The sequence below is a fragment of the Electrona antarctica genome, assembly GCF_951216825.1.
Source record: "Electrona antarctica genome assembly, chromosome: 3".
Taxonomy (NCBI): Eukaryota; Metazoa; Chordata; class Actinopteri; order Myctophiformes; family Myctophidae; genus Electrona; species Electrona antarctica.
Genome location: NC_136808.1, coordinates 61,352,604 through 61,364,728, shown reverse-complemented (window position 1 = coordinate 61,364,728; position 12,125 = coordinate 61,352,604). Strand labels below are relative to the sequence as shown.

The 12,125-nt window shown below is 45.8% G+C and overlaps 1 protein-coding gene across 1 annotated transcript in view; it reads left to right on the top strand.

Annotated features, from left to right (window-relative positions):
- The window catches only part of LOC306919903 (leucine zipper protein 2-like), a 168,440-nt gene that overhangs the window by 135,123 nt on the left and 21,192 nt on the right, over positions 1–12,125 (top strand). The window contains exons 6-7 of the mRNA XM_079496457.1: positions 2,452–2,514; positions 5,927–5,989. Of these exons, the coding sequence (XP_079352583.1) occupies positions 2,452–2,514; positions 5,927–5,989 (126 nt within the window). The remainder of the gene's footprint in view (positions 1–2,451; positions 2,515–5,926; positions 5,990–12,125) is intronic.

Below are 12,125 nucleotides of genomic sequence, written 5' to 3'. Positions count from 1 at the left end.
CACATTCATACACCGATGGCGGAAGAAACCATGCAAGGCACCAACCAGCACATCAGGAGCAATTAGGGGTTCAGAGTCTTGCTCAAGGACACTTTGACACTAACTCTGGGGGAGCCCGGGTTCGAACTGGCAACCTTGCGGTTGCGATCCAGCCACTCTACCCCTGAACCCCTGAGCCCCAAGTTAAAATATATTAGGCTTAAAACTTAATTTAAACTTTGTGAAACAGTGAATCAGGTTTTAGAAAATAAAGAACATAATCACAATGGGTTGATAAGGCTTGCTTAATGGAACATATTTTAGCTCTTTGTATCGTCTGTGTAGTTACTATGACCATCCATGGCTATCAGGCTCGGCCCTCTAATTATTATTATATTATTATTATTTTAGCTCTTTGTATCGTCTCTGTAGTTACTATGACCATCCATGGCCTATCAGGCTCGGCCCTCTAATTATTAGTCTCTTGATTGCACAGTGGAATATTATATATTATAGTCTGATTAACTGAACGCTAAATATTAATTAGCGGATATTCCATCAATAAAATGACGATTTGATCACGTAACTATAATAAAACAGAAGACCACGGAATCCTAGGAGATAGATAGGGCTGACCGTCCGTCCGTCCACTCGATCAATTGATCAATATACTTTAACATTATTTTTGGGTGTGGAATCATAATGCATTATGAGAAAACTCAACTAAATGAAAGCATTGCTTGGTGTGTGTGTGTAATAGTTAGGACGTAAATGTGGATGCAGTGTGTCGACGGGGACTGGACTCTGTGTGCGTGCGTGCGTGCGTGCTGTCTGGTGCTGTTCTTGAAGCAGTCAGTCATGAAGGACACTGGAGGAGGAACACATTTTATCTGCAACAGAAGCCTAATGAAAATAATGAAAGCCGCACACAAAGTGTCGTCTTTATTTCACGCTCTCAACATGAGCACGCCTAGCGGAATAACACGTTGTGACACATGTGTGGCTCAATGTAACTAAGTCTGCATAATATGCTGTGACAGTGGAAACCTTGTATCAGTGTTGTTTTTGGCAGTACATTTAGATTTTAGTTTTAGTCATAGTCTCTTGAATAGTTTTAATTTAGTCTTAGTCACATTTTAGTCACCTGGAATGTTTTAGTGTTATTCTAGTTTTAGTCGACTAAATATCATATGATTTAAGTCGACTAAATCTACAGTTGATTTAGTCGACTAAAATGTATTTTGGCGGGCCTTGATGCCATCGTGATGACTGTTTTTACACTTGCTGAAAATAGCTGGATCTCTTGTCCACTAGTCCCTTCCTTTTATTTTAGTCTAGTTTTTATTTGTTGAGGAAATTGTCAATATATATTTAGTCTTAGTTTGTCAGTGAAAAAAGGTAGTCGACGAAAAATCTTCATCTTAGTTTTAGTCGACGAAAACAACACTGCCTTGTATGTCCAAAACATACAGGACATGGACAATAGGACCATGTGTCCAATGGATCCAATGTAGTCATTCTTTATTTGCAAACTCTTAATAAGTATTTTCATTGGTTCAAGGGACACTTCACCCATTTTGCAAAAAAAATATACGTTAATGCCGTTTAGAAGATTTAGAACTTTTTCCTGGGTGTCTTTATGTGTGTAATTTGTGGTTTTAGATATGTTAGATTTTAGCAGTGAGCCCAGTGTCTCTGATGTCATGGACACTGGACTCACTTACTTCCTGGACTACAATTCCCATAATGCTTTGGTGCACTGCTCCTCCTTGCAGATAGGGGGAGGGCTGTCTTACTGAGACAACACATGTAGTCCAGGAAGTAAGTGAGCCCAGTGTCCATGACGTCACAATTTGCGTCCTCACTTTTGTCTTCAATGTTTGTGTTTACACATGTTTGTCTTTACACAAACCCTCAAACTGTCTATGGGAATTCAATTTGTCTACAATGTTTGTCTTTACACAAACCCTCAAACTGTCTATGGGAATTAACTTTGTTTTCAATGTTTGTGTTTACACAAACGCTCAAAGCTGGACTTCCTCAAAAATACTTTTGTTCGACACTCTTGTACAACAAAGTAGGGCATTAATTTATGAAATATGGAGATACATGGTGTGTGCCTGCTGACAGTGATGATAATGTAGTGTGAAATATGAGCTCTCTAGTGGATATCATCGTCACTCTGGGGATGTTCTGGGGGCCACCGTCCATATGTCACTTTTTATGACAGCTGTCATTTCATTGCTACTCATCAATCCTCACAGAGACTCTTCTTTAGAGGTGAGAGGAGATGCAAGTGTGTCTGGAATTGATCCAAAGCCAAATTGACCTCCTGAGTCCTGAATCACAGAATAATCTCATTCCAGCTCATTAACTCAAGTGTGTGTGTGTTAACTTAAGTGTGTGTGCATTTGCGCACGTGTGACATTAACATACTCCAATGACATCCATTTCTTTCCTTTTCTTCTCCAGAACAAGAGTCTGAAACACAAGCTCATGTCGGGTAACAAACTTTGTGACGTGTACGCAGAAGAGGTAAGAACCCACACTGGACAATATTTGTTTCGTCAAACCCGCGATGCACATTAGGGGCTTATAGGTGCCTGGGCCGCCAGGCCGGCCCGGGCCACAGTACTGTGGCCCGGGCCGCTAGGCCGGCCCGGGCCACAGTACTGCTGTTTAGTGCAGTGGTTCCCAAACTTTTTCATGTCAAGGACCCCCAAATTGACACTAATTAGCCCCGCGGACCCCCATTTGAAAAGATATGCCAGGGACCCCCATAAGAGAAGATCTGTACGGCTCTAGCAGTGATTCTCAACCCGTTTCATTTCAAGGACCCAGTTGGACATGCATTAGTCTACGGACCACTATTTAATAGCATTTCTATCTCTTGGACCCCCAATTTATATTGTAAAATCAATGCTAATTTAACTCTGAGAGCGTACAAATGGAACCAAATGGACCCATAAAGGCTCATACATAGTCTGGATTTCCGGTGGTTAGGTGACCACCGAACTACAACATGACGTCACGAGCCGCGGTGAAGAGCAAACCACCACCACCGCCCCAGCCCTTCTCTCTGTTTTTACTCACCACCGCTCAACGTTATTTCAGCTCCGGTGGTCAGCTCACCACCGGAGCGGTGGTCACCACACCACGGAAAATCCAGACTATGAATAGGCCTTAAGGGTCTATTCATTCCAGCTAAATTATCATTTAGCTGGGTCCCCCCTGGAACTCCCTCAAGTACCCCTGGGGGTCCCCGGACCCCACTTTGTGAACCACTGGTTTAGTGCATGTGTAGCAGAGTAGTCCTTCCTGAAATCTAATCACTCCTTTTTTTACGGAGCACTAGATGTTATATTATTATTATGTTAACTATAGTTTCAACAGTAATTGAATTGAACAGTAATCGTCAATTCATTCTGCACATTCAAAATAAATACACCGAAAACACAGATATAAATCCCTATAACATCCCCCTGGCTCCTTTCCAAAGTCTCTGACTGTCATTCAGAACATTGTATGTCCAAAACCTTTCAAGAAATGAAAGAAAATATATATATATATACACACAACAGTCACAAGCTCTCATATTTTGTTATTGTAAATAGTGACAGGGCAAGAGAGAGCAAGGAGAAAAAAACATGGATAGCTACAGATCAGGGATCCTTATAGTGTTCAGCACCATGGACAGGTAATAGCCAAGAATCCTTCCCTTTCAGCACCATGGATAGCTACCACCCCCTTCCCTTTCAGCACCATGGATAGCTACCACCCCCTTCCCTTTCAGCACCATGGATAGCTACCACCCCCTTCCCTTTCAGCACCATGGATAGCTACCACCCCCTTCCCTTTCAGCACCATGGACAGGAATCCTTCCCTTTCAGCACCATGGATAGCTACCATCCCCTTCCATTTCAGCACCATGGATAGCTACCACCCCCTTCCCTTTCAGCACCATGGATAGCTACCACCCCCTTCCCTTTCAGCACCATGGATAGCTACCACCCCCTTCCCTTTCAGCACCATGGACAGGAATCCTTCCCTTTCAGCACCATGGATAGCTACCACCCCCTTCCCTTTCAGCACCATGGACAGGAATCCTTCCCTTTCAGCACCATGGATAGCTACCACCCCCTTCCCTTTCAGCACCATGGATAGCTACCACCCCCTTCCCTTTCAGCACCATGGACAGGAATCCTTCCCTTTCAGCACCATGGATAGCTACCATCCCCTTCCCTTTCAGCACCATGGATAGCTACCACCCCCTTCCCTTTCAGCACCATGGATAGCTACCACCCCCTTCCCTTTCAGCACCATGGATAGCTACCGAATCCTTCCCTTTCAGCACCATAGATAGCTACCACCCCCTTCCCTTTCAGCACCATGGATAGCTACCACCCCCTTCCCTTTCAGCACCATGGACAGGAATCCTTCCCTTTCAGCACCATGGATAGCTACCACCCCCTTCCCTTTCAGCACCATGGACAGGAATCCTTCCCTTTCAGCACCATGGATAGCTACCACCCCCTTCCCTTTCAGCACCATGGACAGGAATCCTTCCCTTTCAGCACCATGGACAGGAATCCTTCCCTTTCAGCACCATGGATAGCTACAACCCCCTTCCCTTTCAGCACCATGGATAGCTACCACCCCCTTCCCTGTCTCATGATATTATTTGTGCATGGATAGTTTAACACAGAAAAGTACAATGGAATTCACCCTTTGTCAAGTCTCGCCTGTGGTTCTGCCCCTCTTCGCACCCATTGGTTGCCGTTTCCTGGTTGGACAGAAATCCTCTCTCTCCATCCACTACCATTGAAATAACAGGTTTTTCAGTTGCTTCGTATTGATATTCTGTGCGTTCAATTCTTATTTTAAACTTGGTGTCAGTAAAAAGGAACATCACAGGTGCAGCATGGTGACTGCAGGGCATATCATGTTTGTTTTTAGCTTTTTCCAAAAATTATGTTTTATCAAATTCAACATAAACAAGGCTGAACCAGGGCGGAACCAGGCAGAAGAGCCTGCTGGTTAGTCAGTCAGGGACCAATCAGAAGGCTGACAAAGGGTGAATTAACATCGACAAAACTGGTGAAGAAGAAAGAACGGCAAAGCGAAATAGATATCTTAGCTTCAACAATTGACACACTGTTTTGCTTCGAGTAGCACTTGTTTTTGCCACTGCACCAAGTGAGGGGATGCGTTCGCTTTATCGCTAATTCATGGGATAGCTACAACCCAGTAGAGCAGAGGTTCCCAACCGCTGGTCCGCGAGACATGTGCCACCAGTACGCCAGAAGGGAATCTCAAGTTTTCCCGTCGTATTTTCAAATCCATTTGAAAACACGACTGTCAAAAAAGAGAGGACAAACACAGGCAGCGGATTGGCCGTTGCACGTAGACTATAGAGCGCGACCCTCAATCACCCATTGGAATGCAAATGCATGCCTTTCAGGCAGCCTTTGTATCCTATACTCGTCTGGCAGGTATATCTCTTTGAAAACCTTTTGTGCTTACTGTGCTTCTGATTCCTAGAAACTGTTTCCCGACCTTCCTTCACAAGGTCAGGAAACTGTTTGGAAAATCAGCGGTGAAAAGTTGACTCTTCTCCTCCTTGGTATCCTCAGCCGTTCATATGTGTGCTCTGACTGAACTAACTATACGCAAGCTACGTATCATTTATATTAGGGCCCCATATAACTTAAGATTTGTGTTGCTAAAACATTTCAGCAGATCTACAAGCTCGACGTGTCTGGTTCGCAGTTCAGTGAAAGGGACAATTTTTATTTTTCTCTGTCGGTCCTTTTCTTTTTAAGCCACGGCTTGGCCCATGCAGGGAATTCTCCCCAAAAGGCCTCTTCTGCTGTGGCACAGAACCCCCCCACCTTGGAGGTTGGCAAATAAGCTAACACTTATTTTTTTTCTTATCTTCCTCTTGCAGTCCAAAAGAATCCAAGCTCAACTGAAAGAACTGCGCTATGGGAAAAGGGATTTAATTTTTAAGGTGAGCTCAAATTGAAGGTGGGTGGTCTTTGTAACAGTTCCAGACTGGAGCTATACATGTACCAGGACCACCTGGATAGAATACAATACAACTGAAACCACAAATGCAACAAATCCCCAGGACTGAGTTTCACTCATGTTAAATGTTGTCCTCTATTTCCTAAACAATGATGAGACAATCTGGACTGTGTTCTGAAATAACAATAATAATTGCGTCGCATTTACTATGAAAACGTGCATTTCCAGTCAGTCAGTCAGTCAGTCAGTCAGTCCGTCCGTCACCCCACGTCTCCATATATGCCTTGTATACTGTATATGTCATGCCTTGTGACATCAGGTGACATCATCAGGGATGGAGATCCCTGATGTCATCAATATTAAGCCCATATATGGGAATGCCCATATATGGAGATCCCTAATGTCATCAATATTGGCCAGCCACTCTACATCTGACCTCAAACCTCAAACCCTTAGATCTCCATATATGGACCTGTTCTGACATTCCATATGTTGATCCTTCCCCACCCACCCTTCCTCTTCGATGTCTCCCTTTTGACTGATACCCGTCCATTCAAACTCTAGACGGGCCTGTCCCAAAGTTATTACTGCAGCCACGCCCAGTAGCCGGCGAAAACTAGAGTTCTCAACAGGCCCGAAAATTAAGGGCCGGCCCTAGCTGGGCCCTCATCATGCCCTGTACACTCAAGACACTGCCCCCCCGCTGACACCCTTAGATCTCCATATATGGAGCTGACCTGTTCTGACATTCCATATGTTGCCATATTTAAACCCTCAAGACACGCTCCATATATGGCCAGTACAGAATTTATTCCATATGTTGATCTGACCCCTCCATGCCAAAGCGCCAGTGCACGCCCAGCAGTCTGCCGTCACCCAGGTGGATGTCTGCGCTCTTTTGGGGCGAGGTCGCTCTCGCCCTCAGGGCGTCTTACTGGTAATAATAATGTAATGGTAAATAATAATAATAATAATAATAATAATAATAATAGTGGTAAATAACTAATTTGAAAAGTAATTTAACCAGTCTTGAACCGAAGCATCCCTATACTGGGGCGAACATTAGTCAGAAATAGCAGATCTACAAGCTCTGTTTTGGTGAAGAGATTGAGTATAGAGCCTTGCTGCATCTCTGTCTGTCAACAAAGTATAGCCACAAGTTTCCAGTGTCCCTGTTGCGAGAAATGATATGGGCATCACTTCCTATGCTGTCACTAGTCATTCAATTAATTTGAGTGATCCTTGTCAATCAATAATAATGTGGGAACACAACCAGACATAAATAAAAAAGGATCATATTAGTCTTACTTTAAATGAATGATCAATGGCTCTTGACTCTAGCAGTAACTCCTGCCCTGTGTTTCATTCAGGCTACCATTGCTATGACACCTGAATCTGGGGATTAAATGGTGCTTGCTTGTTAGGTGACTTCAGCGCTTGATAAATAAACATTATTCATTCATTTGAATCAGCTGTGTGGAGGAAGGCAGTGGCTCAGGGGTAGAGTGGCCCGGTATAATGAATTGCATTTTTATGAATTGCATTTTTATGAATTGCATTTTTATAGCGCTTTTCCAAGTGCTCAAAGCGCTTTACAATGGTTCATTCATTCATACATTGGGAGGTGAAGCGGCGAACAGTCGACGCCAGCGTCCTCACTTCCCACATTCACACACCAATGGTGGCGAGCTCACACCGACCGACTCATTGGAGGCAATGTAGGGTTCAGTGTCTTGCCCAAGGACACTTTGACATGTGGGCAGGAGGAGCCGGGATTCGAACCGCCGACCCATGGATCATTGGACGACCTGCTCTACCTCCTGAGCCACAGCCGCCGCTATAGCAGACGGATGGGAACTGAGGGTTTCCAAGTTCGATCTCGGGCTCCCCCAGAGTTAGTGTCGAAGTGTCCTTGAGCAAGACACTGAACCCCTAATTGCTCCCGGTGTGCTGGTTGGTGCCCTGCGTGGTTTCCTCCACCATCAGTGTATGAATGTGTGTATGAATGTGTGTGTGAATGTGTGTATGAATGTGTGTGTGAATGTGTGTGTGAATGTGTGTATGAATGTGTGTGTGAATGGGTGAATGTAATGCACCATCTATGTAAAGCGCCATGGATAAAGGCGCTACTGTATAAAAATGCACCATTTACCATTTGTAGGCAGAGTAATGTGACCGTTTCTAATTAAGGTTGTATTCCTTCATACATAAATAGCATACCATTTGATCCCTCAGACCCAGATCATTCCTAAAGTGCTGTCAAAAGGCGACAGAAATAAATTCCTCATCTGGCTTTAATGCTGCTTGGGTATTAAATTCTTATTCTATGGTCATGACTGTCATGGATGATTGATGCATTGACTTACAGAAGTTACAGTATAGTGTCACTGGCTGTAAATCCTTCATCACAAAATCCAGTTTTGAAAAGAAGAAAATAATAGATCACACCCGTGTGAAATGAGGGGTGCTCTTGTCAAGTCTTGCTCTGTAAAACTAGAGTCATAATGTGTGTTCTACCCCTTCTATTGGTTCAGTGGCAGAAATTACTCGCAAAGTTTGATGAATCCACAAACGGAATTGGCCAATCAAGGAAGACGATGGCCGTTGTTAGCGAATCGATCGACAGCTCAGTTTCAGTCCCAGCACAGTTTCAGATGTTTAATTTACGTCATCTTTGGAGGAATTATCATCTCTTATCATCATACATCATCATGAATCATCCCATACTGGCCAATCAGAATGCCTGTTGCCTGTGATTGTTTAGCTGATTTGCTCATTTACATATGACATACTTTTTCCCTTCAATGTCAATGGCGTTTAATGTTTTGATGACGTCATAAAAAGCGGACATCTGACGTCATTTCTCCGCTCACCGTCAATAGCAAAACTTGAGACGGACATTTGACCGGAATTCTCTTACCGTGGTCAATGGCCTTGAGACGTGTGAGGACAAAAGCTGTTTATAGAAGGGGCTAGCGCCCCTTAAAAATAGAGTGGGCGACATTTTCACTTAAGCACTCTTCCTATGACAAATTATTTTTGAGTGGTGCAAACCGCACTCCAACAACTGGCTTTGTACCCGTGTACCCGTGTTTGTTCGTACCAAAAAAACGAGCATGGTTGCTATGGTTAGTAACCAAAAAAACGAGCATGGTTGCTATGGTTAGTATGTGACGTCACTGACATCACAGATATCACGTCAGAGTGAATCTGACCATCTCATTTCAGATGAAACCGCTCCTTCAACGCCTGAGTGACCTACCTTCAAATGACACTGTTGAGACTGAATTCATGCGGAGAGTACTTATGACACAGATGCTTTCCTGGTTCTAATGTACAGTAACTATAACAATAAATGTGTAGTTGCACCACTCAGTTCACACGGGTGTGATTTTTATTATTTGTATTATTCTATATTTACCCAGGGAAGAAGCTGAGCACAGGTGCTCATTTTCAGCAACGCCCTGCACACACAGACAGACACACACACACGCACACACACATTAAAACCTGGGAGCTGACCAGTACAACCACAGTCTTATACTGTTGGCCACTAAGCAGCTCCAGGGGGAGCAGTTGAGGGTTCGGTGCTTTGCTCAAGGGCACTTCAGCGGTGTTGGGTGAGTGATGACAATCACTTCCCCACCCAGCTTTTTCCTGCCCGCCCGAGGAATCGAACCGGCAACCTTTCGGCAACAAGGGCGCTCCTCTAACCCTGGCAGCGGTGGCCGTTGTTAGAGAATCGATCTACAGCTCAGTTTCAGTTTATAGATCGGCCAAATGGCACAAATGGCCGATCTATAAGTTCTCAACGGGGCGGCGGCGGTGGCTCAGGGGTAGAGTGCCTGGATGGTAACCGCAAGGTTGCCAGTTCGAACCCGGGCTCCCCCAGAGTTACTGTCGAAGTGTCCTTGAGCAAGACACTGAACCCCTAATTGCTCCCGATGTGCTAGTTGGTGCCTTGCATGGTTTCCGCTGCCATCGGTGTATGAATGTGTGTGTGAATGGGTGAATGTAATGCACAATCTATGTAAAGCGCCTTGGATAAAGGCGCTATATAAATGCACCATTTACCATTTACCATTTCAACGTGTTGAAATATGATACAGTGTGAGCTTGTAGATTCTACTGTGAGACATTTGGCAGTGACTGCGTTCGGAGCCTGCATGGCCCATTTCACATTTTCAAATCAACAGCCTGTGGCGGTGCCACTTCACAACTCGCCCATAGCAGCGATTATTCCTATCTGACACCAAATAACATTGTGTACGGGGGAAGGACACCTGTGTACCAGCTTTGATCTGCAGCGATCTCTGAGCTCCTGGTGTGAACAGACAGACAGATACAGACAGACAGACAAGCCCACACCCAGTCAACGCCAGGCTGTGTGGTAACTGGTAACCATAGAAACACCTTCTATGCACTGCAGAAGACTGTATCCCTGCCGGTACAACGTTTTATTTTATTTATAGACAATATCAGATCGCTACAGCCTATAAAGAGTATATATAAAGAGTATAAAGTCTAATGCATCTATATTGTTAAACAAATGTGTGCTTAAATGTATACATTTCTTTCTTCAATTAGTTGTATACCTGCTTTTGAGGGATCTCATAACAGGCAAGGATCAGTCTCGCATCCACATCACGTAGAAAACTCTGTTCTAGACAACTCAACTCTGGGCGGGTGGGCGTGTCTAGGAGAGAACACTGGGCGGGTGGGCGTGTATAGGAGAGAACACTGGGCGGGTGGGCGTGTATAGGAGAGAACATTCTAGACAACTCAACTCTGGGCGGGTGGGCGTGTCTAGGAGAGAACACTGGGCGAGTGGGCGTGTATAGGAGAGAACACTGGGCGGGTGGGCGTGTATAGGAGAGAACATTTATAACGGACCAACTCTGGGCGGGTGGGCGTGTATAGGAGAGAACATTGGGCGGGTGGGCGTGTATAGGAGAGAACATTGGGCGGGTGGGCGTGTATAGGAGAGAACATTTATAACGGACCAACTCTGGGCGGGTGGGCGTGTATAGGAGAGAACATTGGGCGGGTGGGCGTGTATAGGAGAGAACATTGGGCGGGTGGGCGTGTATAGGAGAGAACATTGGGCGGGTGGGCGTGTATAGGAGAGAACATTGGGCGGGTGGGCGTGTATAGGAGAGAACATTGGGCGGGTGGGCGTGTATAGGAGAGAACATTGGGCGGGTGGGCGTGTATAGGAGAGAACATTTATAACGGACCAACTCTGGGCGGGTGGGCGTGTCTAGGAGAGAACTCTGGGCGGGTGGGCGTGTCTAGGAGAGAACTCTGGGCGGGTGGGCGTGTATAGGAGAGAACAGGGCGGGTGGGCGTGTATAGGAGAGAACAGGGCGGGTGGGCGTGTATAGGAGAGAACATGGGCGGGTGGGCGTGTATAGGAGAGAACATTTGTAACGGACCAACTCTGGGCGGGTGGGCGTGTCTAGGAGAGAACATTTGTAACGGACCAACTCTGGGCGGGTGGGCGTGTCTAGGAGAGAACATTTGTAACGGACCAACTCTGGGCGGGTGGGCGTGTATAGGAGAGAACATTTGTAACGGACCAACTCTGGGCGGGTGGGCGTGTCTAGGAGAGAACATTTGTAACGGACCAACTCTGGGCGGGTGGGCGTGTCTAGGAGAGAACATGGGCGGGTGGGCGTGTATAGGAGAGAACATTTGTAACGGACCAACTCTGGGCGGGTGGGCGTGTATAGGAGAGAACATTTGTAACGGACCAACTCTGGGCGGGTGGGCGTGTCTAGGAGAGAACATTTGTAACGGACCAACTCTGGGCGGGTGGGCGTGTCTAGGAGAGAACATTTGTAACGGACCAACTCTGGGCGGGTGGGCGTGTCTAGGAGAGGGGTGGGCGTGTCTAGGAGAGAACATTTGGGTGGGCGTGTCTAGGAGAGAACATTTGTAACGGACCAACTCAACTCTGGGCGGGTGGGCGTGTCTAGGAGAGAACATTTGTAACGGACCAACTCTGGGCGGGTGGGCGTGTCTAGGAGAGAACATTTGTAACGGACCAACTCTGGGCGGGTGGGCGTGTCTAGGAGAGGGGTGGGCGTGTCTAGGAGAGAACATTTGGGTGGGCGTGT